Source organism: Musca vetustissima, unplaced genomic scaffold (genome assembly GCF_032173495.1).
Source record: "Musca vetustissima isolate MV318-11 ecotype Yass unplaced genomic scaffold, APGP_CSIRO_Mvet_v1 utg39374, whole genome shotgun sequence".
In the NCBI taxonomy this organism is placed as follows: domain Eukaryota; kingdom Metazoa; phylum Arthropoda; class Insecta; order Diptera; family Muscidae; genus Musca; species Musca vetustissima.
The window spans coordinates 18,728-44,670 of record NW_026877046.1 but is presented as its reverse complement, the minus strand read 5'-3'; the positions used below and the strand labels follow the sequence as shown (position 1 = coordinate 44,670).

At 34.1% G+C, this 25,943-nt stretch overlaps 2 protein-coding genes across 2 annotated transcripts; one reads left to right on the top strand and one right to left on the bottom strand.

Annotated features, from left to right (window-relative positions):
* The first annotated feature begins 892 nt into the window (after positions 1-892).
* On the top strand, positions 893-6,176 carry LOC133321556 (mucin-2). Its single transcript, XM_061530642.1, has 6 exons — positions 893-1,731; positions 1,780-2,008; positions 5,085-5,211; positions 5,311-5,477; positions 5,563-5,918; positions 5,988-6,176. Exons 1-6 carry the CDS (start codon positions 893-895, stop codon positions 6,154-6,156), a joined length of 1,887 nt encoding a protein of 628 aa, XP_061386626.1. The 3' UTR covers positions 6,157-6,176.
* Positions 6,177-11,413: 5,237 nt separating this feature from the next.
* Positions 11,414-24,340, bottom strand: LOC133321554 (uncharacterized). Its single transcript, XM_061530640.1, has 10 exons — positions 23,580-24,340; positions 17,663-18,033; positions 17,583-17,620; positions 15,562-17,474; positions 15,401-15,497; positions 13,466-13,592; positions 12,659-13,401; positions 12,364-12,498; positions 11,781-12,304; positions 11,414-11,551 (listed from the first exon to the last, which is right to left on the bottom strand). Exons 1-10 carry the CDS (start codon positions 24,338-24,340, stop codon positions 11,416-11,418), a joined length of 4,845 nt encoding a protein of 1,614 aa, XP_061386624.1. The 3' UTR covers positions 11,414-11,415.
* Between the last annotated feature and the right edge of the window lie 1,603 nt (positions 24,341-25,943).

Genomic DNA, 25,943 nt, shown 5'->3' with positions numbered 1-25,943 from the left:
CGAATCCCTGAACGTTAATTAATTTAACGATTCCAACTCCATCCATTCCTCCAAATTCATATAGTACCAAATTTAGTACTTTCCGTATACATGAGTACACACTACCAAAACCACCGCCTTACATCGACCCTACTTCTCAAACTCAATTCCTATTCTAACTTTAAAGTTTTTAACTCTATCCATTCACATGTTATCAAATTGTGTCAAATGTAATACATTTTGGTACTTTTCTGATATCCTTTGGTATCCTACACTCCTTTGGTATCCTACACTCCATAAATGACCCTCATTTAATATTTAAGAGTTCTAGTTCCTTCGTTTCGCCAAAAACGTATGGTACGAATTCCCGAAAACTCAGCCTTATGTGATACCTTGGGACCAAGAGTGACCCTCATCCCAAATTTCATACTGGCTTCAGCCGTTTCGTCTGAGCGTTGACAAAGTCATTTCGGAAGTCATTCAATCACTTTGCTCTTTTATTAATAAAAAAATACATGTATGCTGACCACTGTACCCAACTTTCGTATATTTATTTTATTTAATTTTATCATTAATCCCCCATTTGCAAAACCAAAACAAACAAAATATGATTATATACTAAAATAATACTCTGTTTATATTTATTTCCAGATGAATAAACCTTGTAATAATGAATCACATCACCGCCAAATAATTCCATTAAAGTGGAGAACAATTGGGAACATTGCCTACCGCCGCCGATACGCACACACAAAAATTAAATTGAGTTTTCCCGTCGTTTTTTTTCCAAAATTTATAACAACAAAGAAACATTTACAAAACAAAATTTCCCCCCAAAAATCGGTTAATTACAACCACCCAAAAAAAAATACCCCAACCGACTAAACTACAAAAACATCAACAAAATTAAATAATGGATACAACAACCTATGATGACAGACCGATCAGCATGTATGACAATCTGAATATGACCAATAATGTTAATACAACGAGCACACCTAAAACAAAACTAAACGAACCAGTGACAATGTCGTCGTCGTTGTCGGCAACGTCATCACCACCACCGTCCAAAACAAATGGAGCAGCAGCACATTCGTCACCCTTTACCGATATAACATTTAAGTTTAATGACAACAATAATACGAATACGAGCAGCACCCCACCAGCATTGCTGAATGGAAATCATCGGAACTTGAATGAAATATCACCACCACCCAATACAGTGAACGCTTTATACTCTACCCCATATAAAATGGCCAATACGCCAATAACCAAACCAGCCATAATAACGACAACAACAACTGCATCTCCACCTCGATATTCGCCTTTAGCAGCAGCAAAAACAACAGCATCAGAAGCCAGTATAGGAAATACATTCACGTCATCATTATCACCAACGACGACTGCAGCAACAAAAACACCAACAACAACATCGTCATCATCAGCTCCACCACTGCCCGTCCAACCGCTTGCACCACCAATTGCCGCTCTAGCCGAAGCGACAACAGCAAATAATTCAACAATCAATGCCAGACTCAATGAACGACCGCTTAGTCAACATTCGCAATTCGAGCTAAACGAAACAATTCACAGTATTGCTGCAGTGAAAGCTGCACTTAACGAAGCCAAATCGAAATTTTTTGGCATAAACGGTTATGCACCGGCACAGCATCAATTTGCCAACGATGTCAATGAATCTCCGAAACAAAATCTATTGTCAAACGTTACACCGCAACCTATAGTACAACAACAGCAACAACAAAAACCACAACCAAAATATCAAAATATACCCGAAAACAGTGCATTATTTCGTACACCCAGTGGAGCTGGAGCTCCTCCAGAATTGCCGCCAAAACCGATCGAATATCAGAATTTAAATAAAACTCCCACGCTGCCAGCCAACAAAAACGCCACCGCCAATAATAACAGTAGTCCACCAGTAGATCAACTTAGCCGCAAAATGCCAGATGGTACAATTTACAATCAGATATCGTTGAACGATATCGATGGTGCATCACATCGATCACAGGTAAGTCGAGATATTTGAATAATAAATTATCATTTGTAATTCCATAGACATATTCGGAATGTTTTGTATCATTAAGCGACGGCGGAGAATTCCAGTTATTCATAGAATAAGGCTAGATTTAAATGTGTTGTTTTTTTTTTATTAAAATAGCTAAAACCGAACCGAGGGTATAACAACCTCACAACAACAACCCCATAAATATATTGGAACAGCTATGTCAAAATTAAAAAATGATTTTAAGTCATTACTAATCCGTATTAATTAAAAGCCTCAAATCGTTTGGGAATGTTATATGATGGGATATCCTTAGATGTATGTATTACATACCCCATGACTGGTGTTATAGTAGATCCTCGACATGTTCCCACGAAATACCAGATTATATTACAGTGGGAGCTAAATCTAAACATTAAAACATAGAGTAATTTCTTCCCCCAGAATACTTTCAATATTGCATGCACATGGACACCTCACCGTAACAATGTTATGTTCTCTTGGGATCACCTCGAATTTGACAATAGGCCCAACAAAATGTTCGGTTCGGTTGGTGCAATGAAATTTTGAAAATAATCGATCGTAGTTCTTCAAAAAACAAAAACCAAATTATATTACAGAGGGGACTAAGTCTAAACATTAAAACATAGAGGCATCTTTAGACATTTCTTCCGACAGAATACTTTCGATATTGTATGGACACTTGACCGTAAACATGTTTGGTCCTCGTAGGCTCCCCCTGAATTTGACAATAGGTCAAAAAAAGGCTCGTGTCGATTGGTACAAAGAAATCTTGATAATAATCGATCGAAGTTCTTCAAAAACCATTCATGAGATTGTCCCAAGTGACGAATATATATGCGTATAAGCCCGAAACAAATCCGCAATCGACCGTGTGAGCCTTTGAAGGCGAGCCAATGCAACGAAGAAGCACTACCATGCAAAAGGTCGCATGTTTCTTCAGCATAGCAGGTAAAGAATTTCAAAATTCGAACGCAATAAGAAAGACTACATAACTGGCTCTGGTATGAACTAGGATTATTGACTTCGCTCGAAAATTAGAAGTATGGCGGACCTATGAAAATTTATTTTTTGAAAAATCACACATTTTCGACCAGAACCAAGTTGGAAATTTATCCTAGTTCATACGGTAGATATGAAGGTGTTAACATTTAGAATCGATTGGTTGATTTGTTTTTGTGTTATCACACATTAAAGTGTTGAGAAGCGCCCTCGGTTTCACCTGTAGCATACACAATAAATCGATTATATCTTCAAGGGTTTTTGAAATTTCCTGTTGATATATATTGATTTTTCAAAACTGAAAATGGGTCTTAATTCCAGAAATATATAGTAACCCTTGTACATGAATACACAATTTTCAAAATTCGATATACATACGATAGGACAAAAACTCCGTTTTCATTGGGTCGAATTTATTTATCACAAGGAGTGAGATATAGCTGAGTTAAAAGTATCCCACTTCGTGGTGGACTTTTGTTTGCGAGTGGACTTTTGTTTTGTTCAGAAAAATCAGTAATTTTCCGGAAACGTGGCAAGTCTGCCAAACCACTTGGATACTATCAAATAGTGTATATTCTAAGCTATTAATATTCGTTGCAGTTACTTCTGTATCATAACGTATTAAATAATTATAATGATTTTGAATGGGTAGATCCAAAATCGATCACGCACATTCTAAACATCACTATTTTAAATTATCAAAAAGTTAATTTTTTAATATGAAATGTAGTATTGACGTCTTCTTTAATTTTTGGTGCGATGATCTGTTTAAAAGTTATACTCTTCGAACGCAGACTTTGAAATACTGATGTGCCTGATTTGAATCATGTCCTTCAATAGATGGCACTGAAGACACTTTCTTAAAAGTTGTGTAACTCTTGTCGTCATAACTTTTGGCCTATGCAGATATTAAAATGAAAGTGGTGTCATATGAAATGTGCCGCAGTATACTTTCTTCTGAAATAAATAAACAAAAAAAATCAATTTTGCAAACACTTGTCAGCGCCATCTATTGAATGGGTAGATTCAAAAATCGAGTATGCAAAGTTTAAACCTCATTGGGTTTTCGTATAACATTTGCTCTATTGTTGGTAATTAAATAGAATTCGTGTTATGTGAAAGGTAAATTTTCATACTTTCTTTTGTAAAATAACAATAAATTTAATTTTTGAATATGAGATGTGGAATTAAAGTTTTCTATAATTTCCATTGGTATGCTTTGTGATTTATTTCATACTAAAGTAGATTATCTTTTCCCCCATTTTGATTGAAATGCGATTATATGTTCAAAAGTTTTACGTTTGGAAGGTTGGACTTAAAAATCTGACAAAAATTATTTGAATTATGTCTATCAATAGATGGCGCTGACGACGGGTTTATACAAATTACATACCTCATTTCTTTTTGCTATAACTTTTTTCGTATTGCTGATATTTAAAGGAAAATTGTGTCATATGAAATGTATAATCGTATACTTTCTTGTGAAATTAAAATTAGTTGAATATTAATAATAAATTGGAGTTTCGAAATTAGGTTTATAAAGTATGAAATATTACATTATGTGGAATGTACTAGGAAGAGTGTGCCCGTGGTTCTCATCTTCGAATTTGATTTAAGTTTGAAAGAAATAATACGATGTTCGTATTTTGAATAAAATAAGTTGTGAAAAGTTTGGTTCAAATCGGCAAAACGTTACAAGCCTTCAAAATGTCTGAAACGGATTTGGTACTAAGCAGTATGTGGTCTAAAATCAATATTTCAAGGAGACAAATTTTAGCCGTAGCAATGGGTATACCCTCATAAGCCATAAGTCTGAGGGTATAATGAAAACATAATTCAGGATTAAAGTTAAAATTCGTATGTTAAAATTTATAAATCTGTATCTGTACTTTTAGGGCCAGATTTCCGTATTATTGATTACAAATGTATATTCCTATGTATATTGTATTCGTAATAGATAATATCGAATTCATCTTTACAATATGATGTCCAGAAGTGTCTTTATTTAACTTTTTGTATTCACATTTTTTCTGTTTTTATTTTCTGTTTTAATTTTCAGACTGTCTATATGGCCACAACCGTACCACAAAATATTAAAGGTAATAAAATCGCTGGACGACATACACCAACTCGAAGTAGTTTACGACACAGTCGTATGCTGGTCGTAAGTAATAAACACTATGAGGGTATGTCAAATTTTGCATTTAATTTTCAATTCTTTAAATTTCATTTTAAATAATTTTCTTTCCTTCTTTTTCATTTTTCGATTCTCACATATTCAGTAGAAATAAAACATCCCAATCCAATGGGTTTTCATCAGCCAAATCTTGCCCGCTGGCTATTAATATTACAAATAATCATTGGTATCCTATTAATAAGTTTATCGATATGGATATTTGTGCTATCACCCAATACACCCACACAAAATAATCCATATTGGTGTGGTTTAGTGGTAAGTCGGTACAAATCAGAAAAAAAAAATATTTAAAATAAATTACGAATTATTAATTTGTTTGTATGTCTGTCTTGTTACACAGCTACTTATTACCGGTATTATTGGCTTAATATTAATACGCTATCATCGGATAAAACGTGATAAGACACGAGAACATTGTTTCATATTTTTACGTATGGATTCATATGTTCTTGCTCTGTTATCTTTACTGCTATGTTGTGTGGCTTTGATCTTTGCTGCCATCCATTATAGTCGCATCACAGCCTCGGATACAAAATGTGAAAGTGTTCACATGCTAATCGAACATGGTTCATGTGTGTGTACTTTTAATGCCCCACCCATGGCCACTAATGCAACAGAATCATTATCTGGTGAAGATGAAACAACAAATGCCACAGAAGATGACATTTTAGATAATAGTTATAAATTTGAATATCGGTAAGGAAGATTTTTTACGACTTATATTCATACAAATATCTTGTTTTTTAACACCTTGTAAATTTTCAGTGACTTGAGTTGTGATGAAGTCACCGGACCATGGACAACAATATTGGGCCTTTCGTTTATTATTAACTCTGTGGGATTTGTAATATCATTTGCCTATATGATTTTATTGGCATGCTGCCGCAGTGCCTCGAAACGTTCATATACAACCGTCCGTACAAGTACCTTTTAAGTTATCTCTAAAGACAATTAACTATTAATTTAAGTTTTTATTTTATTTTTTTAACAAAAAATAAGAATACGTTTTTATTATTGTAAAAGTGGTGTTTAACTTAGTTTTATTAAAAAATAAATTTTTATATTTAATTTTAAATATAGTACTTAATTAATGATAAACAATAATTACATATGTGCATAACATTATTATAAATATTAAATTAACAACTATTTATTTTTAATAAAAGAAAAATTAAATAATATGTTCAGCATAACATTAAACCCCACATATATAGCCATTTTTTGATATTTAATTAAATGGAATGGTTGTTTTATATATTTTGAAATCAGACCATTTGCAGACAGGGTTTCAAATATACAACAAATGTAAAAAACAAAATATATATCTCTTTAAGAATATATGTACATTAATGGGAATAATTTATTTGATTATATTTTCTGCTGGTGGACTATATATATAATAATTTCATTTGATTACAATTTCCATATATTTAATACCATATTGCTCTATCAACCCATTCACTGCTATCCAAACTATGTCCAATAAATGGAGAATCATAGTTTCGGAATTTCAGACTACAGAAATAATATATTAGAGACTAAACTTTTGTGAAATACAGTCGAAATGATAACGAAGATAGAAATTTTCCTTTATATTACATATCGCATATTGAACAATTTCATATCGCATATTGATCAATTTTCGATCGATCCAATCCCTTGACCATCGATTTCGACTCTAGTTATATATTTGTGTTTTCTTTACAGGTTCTGCAAAAATAAAACATAATAAAAAAATTAAAAAAAAGTGTGGTAACGATTTATTTGCGCCTAAAAGTATGCTCTAAAGTACATTTGTTTATAAAGAAACCCTTATTTAAAGTGTACTTGGCAACACATGCGATTCTATTGAATGATATGATTGAAAATTGCAAAGCAAAAACCTGTTGAAAAAAACCTCTGTTGATGAAATTTATAGCAGTTTTCAGTAAGAATAATAGCGAGTTATTATCAGAAGGCTATGGCCAATGCAGACAAGTGAAGCGGTGGCATTTCTTTAATAAAATAAGTTTCATAATAAAATGGGAAAAGTCTTATAAATCAATGGTCATTTGAAAATTGTGTCATATGAAATGTATAATCGTATACTTTCTTGTGAAATTAAAATTAGTTGAATATTAATAATAAATTGGATTTTAAAATTAGGTTTATAAAGTATGAAATATTACATTATGTGGGATGTACCAGGAAGAGTGTGCCCGTGGTTCCCATCTTCGAACTTGATTTAAGTTTGAAAAAAATAAAACGATGTTCGTATTTTGAATAAAATAAGTTGTGCAAAGTTTGTGTATGGACGAAGTAAAAACAATTTGTATGAAATCGGATTAATATATACATATGTATATATATAGCTTTATATAAATCTGAGCATATTTCGAATAAACCTAAAACATGTCCGTACGGTGTGGAATTCCGATAGTACTTTACACATATATTATTCACTTAACCCTTTCAGTGTCAAAAAAATTTTGTCAGAATAAAAATCTAAAATTTTGTATTTAAGATCATATTAAGCCATAGAGTTTAGAAATAATAGCAATTTTCATTTTAACCCTCGGACAGGTTCAATAGTAACGGTACATAGGATAACCGAAAAATCGCAAAGAGAGTGCTTTTAAATGTCGAATATATTGGAAAGGGTTAATTAGGAAGATTGTGCAATATTTCGTCTTAATCGGGCAATCCTTGAATGAAATCGGACGAAAATATATATATATATATATATATATATATTCGGAGATATACCTAAATCTGAACTGATTTCCTCAATGCTTTACAAATATCATTCTAGACTTAATATGGTACGCTGTACGAAATTTCGTCGCCATCGAACAAATCCCACGTTTGATGGACGTAAGATGAAATCAGACGAAAATATATACGTGTGGGCTATATCTAAATCTGAAGCTATTTTCTTCAATTTTATCATGCTATAAAATTCAATTCAATCCCTTTTTGATATAAATTCGGCTTAAAAATATATATTCCTCTTTAAGGCTACAATAAACCTCAATTTTTTGTGCCATTCAAAACGGAAAGAATTTTGCATTAAATTGAATGAAAAAATCTATTTTTATTATTTTACGACATGAGACACTATATGAGGGCATACACACTGCCTCATCGAAATGTTGATTTTAGAATCCATGTTTCTTTGGGCCAAATCCGCTTCCAACAATTTTGAGTGGCTTTACCAAACCAACTTTAACTCCAATTTCATATTAATATTCAACTAATTTTAAAATTTTATTTATTTCACAAGAAATTATACGATTATACCATCCACATGACACCACTTTTATTTTATTATCTGCAATACGAGTTATTATAATAAGTTATAGCAAAATTAAATGAGGTATGCAATTTTTATAAACCCATCGTCCGCGCCATCTATTGGTGTCCGCGCCATCTATTGGTGTAAGACGTTGCCCATCACCATACAAGACCCTACATGAACGCCATCTATTGAACGAATGGTCGGTAACAGCAAAATATTTTGCTTCAGAAATGTCTTTCATGGCCTGTAACTAGCTCTATTAACACAAATAAAAGGATAAATATTGGTCTTTGACATAGAATCGGCAAATTGTATTTTGAAAACTTTTGTAAGGTAATAACATACAAATGTATCCCCCTACATAAATATTCAAATAAAGCATTTCACATTTTTTTAAATTTTGAATAGGTCACGAAATAGTCAGACTTCCTACCTTTCATATGACATACATTTTATGACAATACCTCCAGTAGTTCCAATGTTATGAGACAAAAACCAGGACATTAAATTCTTCATTTATGAAATTTCCAGTTACGGCATCAATATATGGCACTCCGTTCGCCAAATTGTATGGTCGTAAAGGAAATTGAAATCGGTATATATCTATATGAAATGGAGTAAAAAATAGCCGCTTCTATCGACCGATTATACAGTCATAAAGTTGAAGAAACGCGCAAAGAACTTTCTTAACAAAGTACGCATTTTAGTTATGGAATTCAATGATTTGAAAGCATTGATTGTTTGTATGACGATTCATCGTTAAATTATGGACCAAACTGAAGATGTATGACGGAAAAACAAGACACGAGATGTGCCTAAACAGTTAAAAACAGTGTTCCCAAAAAGATAATAGCTAAAAAATCTCCTTAATAGGTGTAATAACAATAAAATGTCATTGTGTGATAAAACTGCAGAATTCCCTCTAACCATTGCTGCAAAATTCATAAAAATCGGTTAAGTATTTCCGGAGTTATTCGAATTTCAATTCCACCATGCTCCGAAAAATTCTTTCTATTCCATGCTGGGCGCCTATTACCAAAAAATGAAAAACACCACAAAAATCGATCTTGCAAAAATGGAAATTTTTTCTACATACAGCTACAGTGTGTGTATGTGTAAGTAAATATATTTTACATTGTATATGTGCATAAATCACATACAATCACACCTACATATCAAGCAACAAGAAATTGCACTTTGAACTGCCCTTTGCCCCTACAAGTATGTTACAATTTTCATACAACGGACATTATGAAATGAAAACAATTTTTTGCCTTTTTTAAAAGATAGATTTTTGTGTGGTTTTTAATTTTCAGATAATAGGCGACCAGAATCGAGCAGGAGGTGTATTTCGGACCATCGTTAAATTGAAATACAAATATCTCGGCAACCACTAAACCGATTTTTATAAAGTTTCCAGATATTGTTAGAGGAAATTGTGAATTTTTATTACACACTGCCATTCCATATTTGTACAATTATAAAGGGCATGTAGGGTTTGGCTTTGTAGAAAGTTTTGGAAATTCGTGCTAATGTGTACTGATTTTGGTAGAAATTAAATTTTTGGTGAACCAATACAACTGGAATCCTGAAATTTGGCCTTAGGGTTACTGTTGGGATGTAGGATTGGTCTATGTAGGAAGTTTTGGAAATTTGTTCTAATATGTACAAAATAGTACCAAATGTGGATTTGAGTGAACCGATAGAGCTAGAATCTTGAAATTTGAAGTTAGGATTACTGTTGGGGTGTAGGATTGGGCTATGTTGGAAGTTTTGGAAATTACTACTAATGTGTACTAAATGGCACTAAATTTGATACAGTTTGGATTAGAAGCTAACCAATAGAGCTGGAATCCTGAAATTGAGTAATAAGATTTCCATTCCAATTTATATTAATGTTAAGTAACTGGTACTTAATTTGGAATTAGGTGAAGCTATATTTGAAATTGGGAAATTTTACACACGAGTACAAAGGGTAAAAAATGGCAACAAATTTTTGACAAAAATTTCTTTTGCGGTCAGAATTGGTGTGTAGGGTTGATATATGGAGGTATTTTTGTAAAAAAGTACTATAAGAGAACATAGGTCCTAAATGGTTCCAAAAGTGTTAAATTTTACAAATGTCTTTACGACCGTTTTTTACTCTTTCCTTCTTCAATATTATAGCATTAGGCCATTTGTTTACTATCAACTCTGTGGGATCTGTGGAAAGAGCATTTGTCAATATGATTTTATGTTGTCACAGTGCCTCGAAACGTTCATATACAACCTTACATAGAAGTATCATTTAAGTTTATTAAATACTAATATAAGTTTTTTATTTTATTTTTTAACAAAAAATAATACGTTTTTATTGTAAAAGTGGTGTTTAAACTTAATGTATACGTTTTTAAAAATATATATATTTTTATATTTAATTTAAATATAGTACTTAATTAAAGAAAAGAGGAAAATAATTGCATATGTGCATAACATAATTATAAAAATTAAATTAACAATTATTTATTTTTAATAAAAAAAATAATATATATCAGCATAACTTTAAACCCCTATAACTATCTAGTTTTGTAGTTTTTTTTTTAATTTGTAATTAATTGTATAATATTTACATTCAAAAGAATGATTTGTTTTTTTTAATATATTTTGAAAGCAGGCAAGTTCCAGACTTGTGTTCGAAAATAACAAAAAAAATTGTTTGAAGATAAAATATTGAAGAAAAATGCAGTAATTTACAATTAGAATATGTTGTTTGTAGTTATTGTGGTAAATGTAGTTTTAAAATAATATGGAATTGTTCGGGTAATTGACGAATGAAATATGTATGCATTTCTTTTTTAAAGAATAATAATTTTAAATTCATTATATTTCGTTAAATCGCTAGTAAGACTATATGTACGATGCTTAGACGAACTAATTTCATTTGATTATAATTTCAGCTGGTGGTAATATACTATCGCCATGTAAACAATACCATATACTGGAATACCATATTGTTCGATCAACCCATTCACTGCCAGCCAATACATGACCAATAAATGGTGAATCGCGAGATCTATAAAGGGAAATAAAAAAGCATTTGTTAAATATTTTAATAATATTATTATATCACAATGAAAGACAATTAGACAAATGTCACGTTATATAACTCATTTTCGGAATTTAAACGCTATTGCTTATATAATAGGGATCATATAATACTTCTGATTTCTTATTCATTTTCATTAATTTTCAATATTATTCGGTATATATTTACATTTCCAAATTAAAATATATTTACTCACCTCATAATTTGAGTTTGTGTCTTCTCGACAAATGTTATTGACCAATTCCATGGGACATCTCGTTTTTTCTCACAACCCAAATAGGCAGTGGTACTGTGCAAGAATATCTCTCGGACAATTGTTGTTTTATCGTTTTTATCCTTTTTCGAGACAACAATTTTACCATCACGTAAATCACATTGATATGATTTAAATGATTTAGTTTTGTTATCGGCGAAACGTAACTCTTTACCCGGTGTTACGGTAGCTAGATTTTTCACCGCCCGCTGTACTTCATTAAGGAAATCTAGGGGCTTAACAACTAGTACATTATTTTTACGATCATCTTCTGGCCAATATGACCAATTTAGTACAACATCAAAAACTTTGGTATCATGATGTAGGGGTCTCTCCAAATTGCCATTGCATATGACTTCGTGCAACGTTACTTGATGGGTGGATAAATGCATTTTGGGTGCAAGTTCTTGGCAAATTTCATAGGCGGTTTTTGTCGGTGATATGGTGACATTCACTTGAGTCTTTTCCTAAAAGAGTAAATACTTTATAAACTGAGGTCGGAAATTTGTGGATATGTTGTATTTACCTCTGTTGTATTCTCTGGATTCGGGTTTAATGTTATCCACATTTTAAGGTCTCCTGATTTTTTAACTGAGTCCGACAATGATTCCGCTGCTGCATAATATTTTTGCAAGCACAACAACATTTCTTGTTCTTTTTTCTAGAATAAAGAATACAAAAAGAAATTCGAATTAATATCGTTAATTCAAATTCTAATATGAAACAAATAGAAATAGGCTCACGAAAAACTGTAAATCTGTCCGATGACTACTGATGATTTCATCTTGAATACAACTTTTCCAACCAAACCACATACTAACCATTTCATCAGGGGACAATGGAAATAGATTCTTATACAATGTTATCAAATCGGCAAATACATCGGCTTCCTTTTGTGAATAGACCATTTCCTCTTGCGACTGATGATTTTGCATCAGCGTTGGTCCCCATATCATCGTCAAATTTTGTATGCTCATTTTATTTTTCGCCTTCTGCGAACTTATAAATGCCAAATGTCCAACAATTTTTTTTAATGTTTCACGTTCAATAACACTAAGACGTGCTAATAACTCCTTGTACAATGGTATCTTCTCAGCAGATGTTTTTAATTCCGATACACAAATAAAACTTTCCGACAGTTTACCCATCAGCCTTTCGGGTAGATCACGCATAAAACGTTTCAATACGTTTGCCACATCGTGTTCATTATACTCGTTGCGAGTAATTTCCACATTAAATGCATCAGCCCGAAATGCGGACATTAATTTGAGTATTGAATTTTCTGAACCCGATTTACGATAAATGCCCTCAGACATTGAACCGTGAATGTAAACGAAATTTATACATTTATCAACAATAACGGGTACATTGAATTTGGTTAGTTGTTGATCGGCCAGTGTGAAACCATTATTGTGGGCAACTTCTCGTATTATGTGACGCCAAATTTTTGTTTCCCTCGGTGTACTCATAATCATGTAGACGGTGAAGGGTGGAGCGTCAATCATAAGCATTGGTCCATTTTCAACGTGAAGATTTTTGATCGTTTCATCGCTATCTTTGAGAACTATTAGGATAGATATGATTGTTATTAAAAAAATATTTCATTTATGCTACAATTGTTAACTTACCAATACATCTTGCTTTTCTTAAATCCACCTTTTCAACATTACCTGTTGCTTCGGTCACGAATATCAAACGTCTTTGTGTTTTCTTCAATACCAACCAAGTTCCACTCCATTCGGAGGTTATTGAATTCTGTGAAATACAAAGAAGAAAATATTATTTCAGAATCGAAGAAAATAAATTGGATATACATTTTCTAAAATATCTAAAGCAGAATCGATATCCATTATAACTTGTAGTCAAAATACAGGTTGTAATTGTGAACTGAATATCATCTGGAGGTAGTTTCTGTTACGATTAAAAATTAGGAGTCAAAATGGAACAAAAACTTTATTATTTATCTGATCCAAACCTATTATCTTCTTTGAATTCCTTAGCCGAGGATAGTACAGAAACTATAAATTCTAACTATAACGAACCTGCATATGGAAACATATGCCACTCAAATCAGTTGCTAAGGATAGGATATAGGAAAATAATAATTTCTATCTCCGTCCCACACAGTCAAAGACAAGTCGCCACAAATCCTTTGGCTTTGGAGACAGTCAAATTAGTATCACTAAAATGTTAACTGAATGCCAAACCTGCTATTTTTCTGTTACAAATATACTGGATTTAAAGATATTCCATCAAGGGTCACAGAATTCTTTATCCGTCTATATTTGTGAGAGAGATCTTTTGGCTCAACCAACCTCAGAACCACCTATACCCCCATGTCAACAACAACAAACATATTCGATTGTCCCATAAGTTTCTTCCGCGCCAGCCTATGAATGAGTCTGAGTGGCTATGCTTATATAAACATGTAGGTTTATTTCTTAGCCGTTTATGGCATCGGTTTCAGTCGTCCCAGAGTTCGTTCAAAGTACGTTTCGTTGGTGACAAAGCCTCTTTTAAATGTTTTTCTGCCCGTTCAATATGGAGAACCAAACGAATAATTTATGGCATGTTATGCTTCAATGCTTTAAAAAAGGCTACAGTGCAAAAGACACTGCAGACGAGATTGGCACCGTTTACGGGAGTGGTACTGCGACCATTAGGACCGTCCGCAATTGGTTTAAGAAATTTAGAGCCGGCAATTCTGATTTGCAAAATGAAGACCGCAGCGGCCGCCCAGTAACGAAGAATGCGGAACTTATCAACACCCTGCTCGCAGAAAATCCGCGATATAGTGTGCGCGAGATATGTACCGTTGTCTTGGGAATGACACTAACATTCCCAAGACAACGGTACATATGCATTTTATCAAGATGGGATATGCAAATGGTAATGGCTCCATCTCCTTCTCGAATGATGTTTATCCCATATATGCCAATCAAGATGTTACCTATTGTAATGTTTTTGAAGAATCGTTGATTCTAATACAACTTCTGGAGGAGGAAAAGAAAACACCGCTACCGGATCGCAGTGATTCATGGGAATATCATGAATTGTAAGATAATGCCTCACCACCTCCGCGAATGATGTTGATCCCATCTATGCTAATCATGAAGTTAACACAACGCCCTCGTTGAAATCAGCACATTAGGCTGGTTGGTGGCTTTACATTAGTGTAATCCTCCAAGAATATCATATTAGAATCAGATGATGATGTGTACCTCAGAGGAAGACAATACACACATCGTTGCAGACAAAAAAGTACCTAGTGGTGCAGTAAAAATACTTCCCACACCGTAATTACAGGAAAAGCTATTAAAAAACCAATCAGCTTCCGCAAAATCGTTGCAAATTGTACATCACAATTCCCATCAAATTTCCAGGCCTGAGCCAAAAAATATATACGACGTGTTGATGAAAATCCCACCATATCTTCCAAAAAGTTTAATTTAAGCAAATAATCGGTCAAGCGTTAACAATAGTTTGTGGCTATATAGAATTAAGAACTTACCTTCAAATAACACCAACCAGCTCTATAATATTGACACGTGTACTTCACTTACCTTCAAATAACACCAACCAGCTCTATAATATTGACACGTGTACTTCACGGGAACAACATTTGTTAAACTCTCCAAAAGTTTTTGCATCCATATACCTCTGTAAAAGGGAAACAACAAACGATTACAAATTTCAAATAAGAAAACTCTCCTCTCCCACATACCTCTCTGATTCTTTGCCCACACCATATAAATGACAAGCTCGTTGATATTTTACATTGCCAGAGGAGCCAGATGTTATTATCAAATTGGGATTTGATAATTGTTGCACATTATTCGAACTACTGCTACTACCACTACCATTTTTCGGTATCGATGTGGTTATTTCAAAACAATAAAAACGTGTCGAATTATCCGTTACCCGACTATTGCTGACACATTGCAGTGTCGTAATGTATTCGAGTGGTATGGCTTCTTTGGGAGTTTTCATCTCTTGATCAAGGAATGTTTGAAATTGACGATCCCTAAGGATGGCTTTGCGATTTTGCATTTCTTTGAGTATATCTTCAACAACACCCGAAGGAAAACGTATCAATGGTCCTTCGTAGCGAACGAGTAGTGGTGACAAACTAGGACGTGGTATCATTTGTAGCGTGACCTTGACATCCGCTGACTTTGGTTGGGTTTTAAAACTAGCTTTCCGCTTCAAGGCATCAACATGAGATTTCACATTGGAAAAAACATTTTTTGTGTTATTCATAAAGCGAGCCGCTGTACCCTGAGAGGAATGTTTTTGTTGCGTCGAATCGACGTTCTTATCCGAAGGGCATTCCCCAATGGCTTCCAGGTAGGAAGGCGGACTTTCACCATCTTCTATGTTTGGTTTATTGAAGGGATTCGGACGTGTTTGTGAGGAATTACCCTGTGGTTTTCCTTTTTGTTGTTGTTCGCTGTCATCGGCCACAAACCATTGCGAACGTTTAGGCGAAGGTTTGCCTAAATCTACCCTATTGGAAGATGTGGTGGGATTTTCATCAACACGACTTAGATATGGTTTGACTCTGGCCTCAAAGTCATCTGACAGCATGTTTTCTCTGCTATCGGAAAGTAGATGGGCATTCTGATGGACAATTTGCATAGGTTTTGCGGAAGTTGAAGGTTTTTCCAATTGTTTTTCTTGTAAATTTGGTGTAGGAAGTACTTTTACGGCACCGCTAGGTACTTCATTGGCTGCGGCCATGTGTGTATTGTCTTCCTCTGAGGTACACATACTTATGTCATCATCAGATTTGGCACAACAACTTTGATCATTCACACTGCCATAGGTGTCCTCTTCGAGTAGATATTCCAGCAACAACAATTGATTGGATTTATCATTGCATTTGAGGGTGGTGCCTCGTTTATGCATTAACGGATCAAATTCTTGTATGATATCCTTAGAAGGCTCGACTAATGTAAAACCACCAACCGCTCCCAAATCGGTCTCATCTGCTGATTCCTCTTCGGATATTTGAACGAGGGCATTGCGTGGTGTTAGTATGTCTTTATTGCTGGTGGCCATTTCAAAAACATTACCGTAGGTAACTTCTTGATTGGCATAGATGGGATCAACATCATTCGAAGATGAGGTTGAGGCATTATCTTGTTCTTCATGATATTCCCATGAATCACTGCGATCCGGTTGTGGTGTTTTCTTTTCCTCCTCCAGAAGTTTTTCTCTCAGAATCAAGGATTCTTCACGTTCCGCTTGCACAGCAGCAGCATTCATGGCATGTAATTCGGCAGAATCAATGTTGGGTCTTAAGTTGTTAATATTGCTTTCGGGTAGTTCTCTTCTCAGTTGTATATCTTCATAGTTTTTTCTTCGTTTGTGGCGAACTGGAGGTTGAACAGGGTTTATTTTACCATAGGCAGGTTCATTAGGGTTATTGTTGTTGCTTTTGGCAAAATCTGGTGGTAACACTGGAGCTGGTATGGAGGGCATAGGAGGTGACGGAGGTTGGTCCATAGAATCTCTGGAATTTAAAGTTTCAGAACTACTGCTAGATAAAGAATTCTGTGAACGTTTGAGTAACACTTTATTGGCTGCCTCCAAAGCCAATGGATTTGTGTCGGAATCATCAGCAGATAAGTTATTCTGTAAACGTTTATTTAAGACCTTAGAGGCTGCCTCTAAAGCCAACGGATTTGTGGCGATTTGTCTTTTACTCGATATGGGTGTATTTTCATTTGACGATGTGGAGGCAGTTTTCATAACCTCATTGTAGGACGGAGGCTGCAAGGCTTCATTTTCTTTATCCTCCTCGGTTTTAAGCATTCGAACACTACGCGGTACCTCATAAGAATTATCAAATTCGTCTTGTTGTTGTCGTAGATCATACATGCCTTTAGCCTTGTTCGACAATGGACTGGTAAAGGTTATGCCAGTGAAAACTTGATCATTAGGTGGTAGTGTTTGTGGTCTATCCATATGAAATTCGGCTGTTGCTGTTTTATCTTTCTTCGTCAAAGTGAAATTGGCTCCCAATTTCTTTAGACGACTAGTGGTACCGGCTCCAATAGAACTTAAGGCCTCCGTCGATGATTTGAGGTTTTTATCCAATTTATGTTTGGCTCCCTTGGCCTTTGATGCCACACGTTCTCCAATCGATTCGGTGAGTAATTTTGAGGTTGAACCCAATGATTTAAGGAGATCACTAAAAACACAAACAAAAGAACTCGGTAAGTATTGGAATGTAAATAATAAGCACAATTATAATGATTCACTATTTGGTTAAAATGCAAACAAAATATATATATATATCCACACACCACTAGTTTAAAAACGAAACTGAAACCGTAACCGAAATTGGTGGTCCGTTGTTATTTTGCACCCACAATAAAATATACAAATTGATTAAACCATGGAGCTGATTGAGTGACGGACTGACTGGCTGGATGAATGTTGTTGCTTCAACCGCTATCGCGTTCTGACTGAGAATGTTTTCAACTTTGTTTTCAACTTTGTTTTCTTTAGTTTTTTGTTGTTATTTTTTGAAAAATGCAGCAAGAAAGCGACAACAACAAAAACAACATTGCTCCAATATTCTAATACTTATGTATGTATGTTTGGATTATCGTCTGTGCTCTGCTCTTGTTTTCTGTTATTTTACAACTTTATATATGTTGATAACACACATTCCCGCTCCCCACAAACCCCTATATTCTCCATACACACATAATTTCATTCTTACAGTTGCATGTCTCTTCGTATTCCATTTAATTTATGTCTTTATGTGGTGTCATCTATCCCAAAGTAGAATAAATTGCATGCAAGAGTGTAAAAGACTTTCTTCCCTCTTATAGGAATTTCCCCTCGCTGTTCCTATACTAAATTTAGATGCTGAGTGAAGATTTTTTTTTTTGTACATCATTCACACATCAACCCTGCTGCTGTTGTATGATCGGTTGGTGGTTTAGGGCGTCTTCAACTGTGCACAGTGTTTTAAATTGTTCGATTAAATGTTGTGTCATTTCGAAAACAAAGAGTGGAACAAAGGTGGAACCTACTGCCCATAGATAATTAGGAACTGGATATTTACATATAAATATTGGTCCACATCATTATAGTTCCATGTAACATTTAGGTGTTTTGAAGATTTTTGCAGCATAATCCAAACAAAAGGGCCATAATTTAGAGAGTGAGAAAACATATACGCATATTTTAGTCCCCATATAGAGCGCCGGACCTATTTGATTATTTTGATAGTCATAACCGGGTATAGGAAATTAAAGGGGCTGTAATTTGGCATTACGCGCTGTTGGGTGGGGTAAACAACTTATAGCAGAAAAATTAATTTTCGTTTGGGTCACATTTTTGTGGGATTTTATAGACCCGATTTCACGCAGTGCATGTGTAGAGGTCGCAAACTATTTTAGGCATTTTGGAAATATACTACTATCTAACAAAACCAAAGCCAATGGAACGGGCTTGGAATAATTAGCGGGGAAGGAAAACCCTGTTGAGCTTGAATCTAGGTCATGAACACATTTCCAGCAGAATGGAACTCTAATTTGGAATTCGGGGTTTTTAAGGGGGCGAACAATTTATTAGCTGAAATAATTGTTTTGATATCGAATCGATCGACAAATTAAATTACCTATTGGCAGAACATTGACAACGAATTACTATGTTTTAATTACTTTAAAAACCAGGACCAGCGGAACTTGGGTGGTCAACAAAATATAAGCTGATTATTATGATAAACATAATTTGTAGGGAACCCCCTGGCAATTCTAGTCGAATTTTTCAAACCGATGTTTTTTATTAGCTGTCTGTATCTGTCACCAGGTTTTCTTCGTCATCTCTACATCCTCCTGTAGATATGAAGAAGGAGATATAAGAAGGAAGAAGGGTGTTGAGGATCTGGAAGGAGCATTTTGAAAAGCTTCTGGTATAAAATAGTGGCGGTGAAGAAGATATCCCAGAAACAATAAGAGATTACGGTATAGAGTGTATACACCTAGACAAGATGAGGCAAAATAGCAATGGGTTACCAGGCCAACTTTTCAAGGCCGATGGTCAAACGATGATAATAAGCTTGCACCAGCTGATTAGTACCATTTGGCTAGAACCTCATTGGAACCTCAGCATATAGTGTCCCGTCACAAAAAAGGAGTCAAGACGATTTGTGCCAACTATAGAGGAATCCTGGAAATGATCCACGAAAAACGCATCGACACATTCTACTATAAAGCCGCATTCGACGGCCCTATCCATCCAGAGGTGATTAAAGCCATGTTTGCGTTTGGCATTCCCGAAATTATTACGTCTATGTAGGATAACTTTAACTGGCACAAGGTCAGCAGTTAATGCCCTTTAATACCGAACGATGATTCTGATGAGGTGACAGTTTGTCGTGTGATCTTTTATATATCCGGAGAAGGATAGTGTAGGCCAACAGATGCTACTATGGTCTGAGTAAACAATTTAAAACCAAGGCCAGTCCAAATTCGCACTTTACAAGACGATGATACTATCCGCAATGTTATATGGATCTGAAGCATGGGTACTTGCGCAAGCATATGAGGCAGCTTTTGGAGTGTTTGAAAAGAAAAATTCTCCGAAAGATCTATGGGCCGATCTACGGTGAATATCGCCATCGAATAAACCATGAGTTGTAATATCTATTCTCGCACATCGACATTGTCAGACGTATCGAGCTGCTAGGTCATGTTGTGAGATTGAATGAGGATGCCCTAGCCTTTTTTGCCTTCTTATAGAAGAAAACTGTATTTTATGTTTGACAAAATGCTATTATTATTAAGACCACACGCTATTAATAATAGAGCTTTGAAATTTAGCAATACATTGGTACTACTCCTAGGATGTTTGGTATAAAAATGGTACATACCAGTCCACATTTTCCGTATAGCCCCAAGTTTTTCAATGAAAATTATTATAATTTGCGCATCTAGGTTTACATCGGGAAGTAAATTTCCCTATCAATATTAGCCCAAGTTTTAGGGACGACCTTAACTTGGCATAACACCCATATATGTATTTTAAATGTCCATTTCATGGTGGAGTGTATAAATAATTCGGCCCGCCATAACAACATAACAAAGTTTTCACTTTTTATTTCTAAATATTATTTGAATCTTGTTTTCCTTGATGTATATTCATTGAATTGTTCGGCCTTCCCTACCCACTGTGCTCCTTAATGTTCCTCCCCCCTCTCCTCGACACTCCAAAGAACTGTCACTGTCATGGGTGTGTCAATAACAAACAGTTGTTGTTGATATTTAACGCGTGCTGTTTTTTGGTACGAGTTGTGGCCGTAATCTATTTAAAGTGATGGTACGATTTCATGATCATTCCCAGCATCTGTTGGGATGTGAATTATGAAGTTGGTGTGCATCTATTTATGTGTGAATGTGTATGTGTAAATTTGTTTTGAAAGATCTGTGGCGGATTTCCATACAAAGGAAATTCAACGAATCTCAGCAATAAGTTATTGAACTTTTTGTGTGGTATTTCAATGTGAGATGTCTGGAAGAATAACTGCATGTATAGATGACTCGGATGGGATATGTGGAAATAAATTTTATTATTTCCGTTTTTTTCCGGAGGGGAAAAATGTTTTACTACACCATCCCATAGTTTATTTTTATACACTGATTTTTGGCAGTGATGTGAACTAAACAGAATGTTATGTATTTTGAAAGATTGCAATCTTATTGGAACTGATAATCGATTTTCTCATAAGGCACAATTTGGACATTAGTTTATATATGACAAATATGACAAATTTAGAAAGGTTAGAATCTCATTGGAACTGTTAATCGATTTTCTCATAAGCCACAATTTAGTTTGTACATAAGATGTCTTAAAGCAGTTTAGAAAACAAAAATATCTTAAATAATAATGTTATTTTTATATATGATGAAATGATTTTCTTATAGAATGCTAAATATAGAAGACCAACGGTTCTCAAGAATCAAAGGTTCTTCTTATAGAATATCAAAGTGTAGTGGGAAGAAGGAAAAATACAGCAAAAATTGAATAAAATTGGCGATGTGTTGTGGAAGCCCTATAAGAGGAGTGATAAGAAAAGACTTTTGTAAATGTCCTGCCCAATATATCTGATTAGTCGCTAAACTAAAGGCCACAATAATTCTGATTACCGATATTATAAAAACACATGTGAATACATTAAATTCAGCAGAAACTTATTATACTCTCCTCTATGGAGTGGTCTTTCATAATTCCTAAAATCGACCAAGACCCTTTCATAGGGCCTATTTCAAAACATTGAACCAAGATATCATCTGAAAGAACGAATAACAAACATACAGGTTTGGAAATTCGCTTAGGACTTTCAACATACAAAAAAAAAGGTTGGGATCTTTATAGGCGGTTTTTACAAACCAACAACCTGTAGTACTAAATTACTGTGTACTGTGTGAAAATGTGCCTAAGGCCACCAAAATCCTGGAATAAAATAGAAATTACCTTACCGAACATCCCAGCTTTACCATAAAAATTATAAAAATAGGACAATTTTCAATAAATCCCATGGCAAGAACAATTTGAAATTTCTATCTTAAATATTGCGAGCTCTGGTCAAGAACACACAAATATAGTAATTTGGGCTGCGGCGAATGTTTCAGTCCTGGTTTGAGGATTGTCCTCATATGAGGACAGCCCTTAAATTTTGATTATTTGGGGAGTTTGGGTACTTTTTTAAGATATTGATAGAAAATTTCCCTAACAAAATCAATCAATATTTTTCCATGTTTCCGATAAGCCCCATACACACCTCATTATTCGGTTTCATGTGGACTTTGGGAAGGTTTTTTCAACTAAATTAGCTCTAGTTTCGTATTTTAGGTGTCAAATCCAATTAAAAATATTATTCCACATTTTGGAATAGATTCCATAAAATTACGAGTTTACATCGGATGGTAAATTTGACGTTTAAAAATTCAAAAAATATAAAGTATAAAGTTCCATCTATTTTGTATATATTTAGATTGTCCAAGATGGGTGGGTAAAAAACATATTCACAAAACATTTCAGTATAAGACCCGGTCTTTGTATAGCCCCCATACAAGGAGCATCAAATTAATATGGCATAGCCATCATAAAAAAATTGTAGATATTTTGAAAGACAAACCCATGGTGGAGGGTCTAATATTTTTGATGTGTTTTTTAACGTATTTTTTTTTAACTCGCCCTTATTAGTAAAATCTAACTAAAATACATTTTCCGATAAATAAATAATTATTACTTCATATTTTATATATAAATTATTAAACCATTGTTTCGTCATCTGGTATAATACCCAATATCATAAGAAATTCATTATAAATAATTAAGTAATATAATATAAATCTATATATACACCCCAAATACTAATTTCAACAACCACTTTTATTACACCCGCATACTAGTTAATATACCAAATTTAGGTTAATTACAAAATAGTTACAAAAATACCCATCATTCCTCAAAATTCAAACCCCGTTTGGGAAAATTTGCATGCCAATCAACATATGTTAACAACAAAGAAAAAAAACAATATTGTGAAGCTCATATTTATATTACTTATCACTGGCGATTGATCGATTCAAAATATAGCTATCAACTATATTTCCCTTCCTTTCCTCATTATCATCAATGGAATGATCAGAAATGTCATTGTAAACAGAAGAGTTGATGTTGTTCATGTTGTTTTGGCAGTTATCATCCTTTACATACCCGGGTGATGGTGATTTATATTTGCTATTTTCCGAACTTTCCACAGAATCGGCTAACGATGAATTCGACGATTTATAACTCATAGTGGACTTATTGAGTTTATCACGTTTAAAATTGATGTCCTTTAAATCCGTCGTTGTATCCCGGTTACAACTACTTGTGGTTGAGACCTCACTGGAAATGGAGTAGCGACGACGTCGTTCCATTTCACGTTCCGAATTTAAATAGGTTTTTGGTGGTAGCTCTGGGGCACGACGTGTTATTTGTATTGGCGATTCATTGTTTATCTTATTGATTGCACCTCCAGAACTATCTAAAATATTTAATTGTTGTTGTTGCTGAGCTCCTTCCCCACCGCCTGAAGATATCGGTCGAATTATTGTATTCTCATAGCTTTGTATTTCATTATTTTGCGGTTTACGTGGCCGGGGAGCTGGTTTCGGCGTGGGTGCAGCATATATTGTCACATTTTCATTTGCATTGGGTCCATACAAATCATTAGTTTCGGTTAGTATTGATTTGTTATTATTATTTGTTGGTGTTATATCATCGTCATTTTCGGGTAGATTGGGATACAGCAGGAACACCTTATTGTTGGGTACTTTTTCATTGTTGTTGGCATTATTTTGTAAATTTTCCGATTTAATATTTAGATTTTTATTGATTAGTTCGACGGCCACATTTTCATATTCACTTTTACGCAGTTCAGGATATAGACGACGTGGTGCCGGCACCGGACGCACCGTTTGTTCCTTATCCATGGTGGTCAAGCACTGCAATGAGAAAAAAGGAAATGATAATTAATTAATGTTGGTTGAGAAAAATTTTAAATGTATAAAAAATGTTGTTAAGTTCGGCCGGACCGATGTTTATATACCACCGCCCAGGAAAGATTACATGGGAACTATGCCATTGTATATTGCCATTAAGTACGCTATTTATCCTCTTTATGTTTTCCATATACCAAAAATAAGAGCGGAATTTACGAAGTGTTTAATCTAGAGATAAGTAAATCGACCTTTGAATAATCGACTTTTTGTATTGAAAAGTCTAAAAATCGAAGTCGACTTTTGATCTTTGAGGAAATCACAAAGCCGAATTTTCAAGATCGACTTCCGATCTTCTTCATAAAATTGCTCAAAAATAGCACATTCTAGAACTTTATTTTATATGTTGAAAACAATTATTTAAAAAAAATAAATTTTCAGTCGATTTTGCTTTGTCGGTAAAAGTCGAAAACTGATTTTGAACCGATTTGAAAAAATCGAAAAGTAAATTTTTTACTAAGAGACAAAAATTGACTTTTTGGTAAGCGGCAAAAAATTGTATTGAATATTTTCATAATTTCATTCATAGTTTATTTTTTTCATATTTTTGATGTTCCTCGTTTAGAATAAAAGTAAAAATTCTTATAGTCATGAGAAAACCACTATTTTTCTCCAAAAAATTAAAACTTTTCATAAATATTAGAATTATTTTCCTACTTTTATATTTTTACACTATTTTCGCGCATATTTTCCTTTCTCTATCTGTCTCTTTACAAAAACAAATGTATTACTCTCAAAACACCACCAGCACTCATTGTTCGGCAGTGTTTTGTTTTGACATCATCCTCCGCCTCTCTCTCTCTCCTGACTTGTTGTTTTGTTAGTTTTGCAACCGTTTAACTATTGTTTCATTTGCTAACCTTCATCTCTCTACTCACTCGGTTGTGTGCTTAGTTTTGCATTGTGTTATAAAATTCTCATATGTATTTTCCAAATTATTTCGATATAAATAATAAATACAAAATATAAAACAGGTGTTGATACGAACAACAAGCCCAACCGAACGGTTATCACTGTATATGATTGTTCTACTGACGCAGAACTGGAACATGTATGTAAATTAGAGGAAATGAGACAAGACGTAACAAAAAAGAGAAAACATAAACACACTCTTCAAAGTTGTTTTCTTTTCACTCTGACAAGGATCCCGTATTTTAAGTTTTATGAATTGCATTCATAAAATGCAGAAATCTCGTCATTGGCAATACTTTCTGAACACTATTGGCAACACATTTATGATGCTATAATGATTCTACTTTTGTTCAAAATTGATCACAAATTCTCAATAGGATTATAATCTAGGCTTTGAGGGAGTGTTTTGAGGTATTTGGAATAGTTATAAAGGATCCAGCGCAGTACGTTTGGAATCATTATTCTGTTGAAAGATAAAGACGCACGAGATCTCCATTATGACTGACCTTTTTAGGCTGCTTACAAATAGAATACCTTCTTTAAACCTTCTGTAGAAGAACAGTCTACTATACGTAACACCTTCATAATTGAACACCTGAAATTGAATATGTGGAAATATCATCTT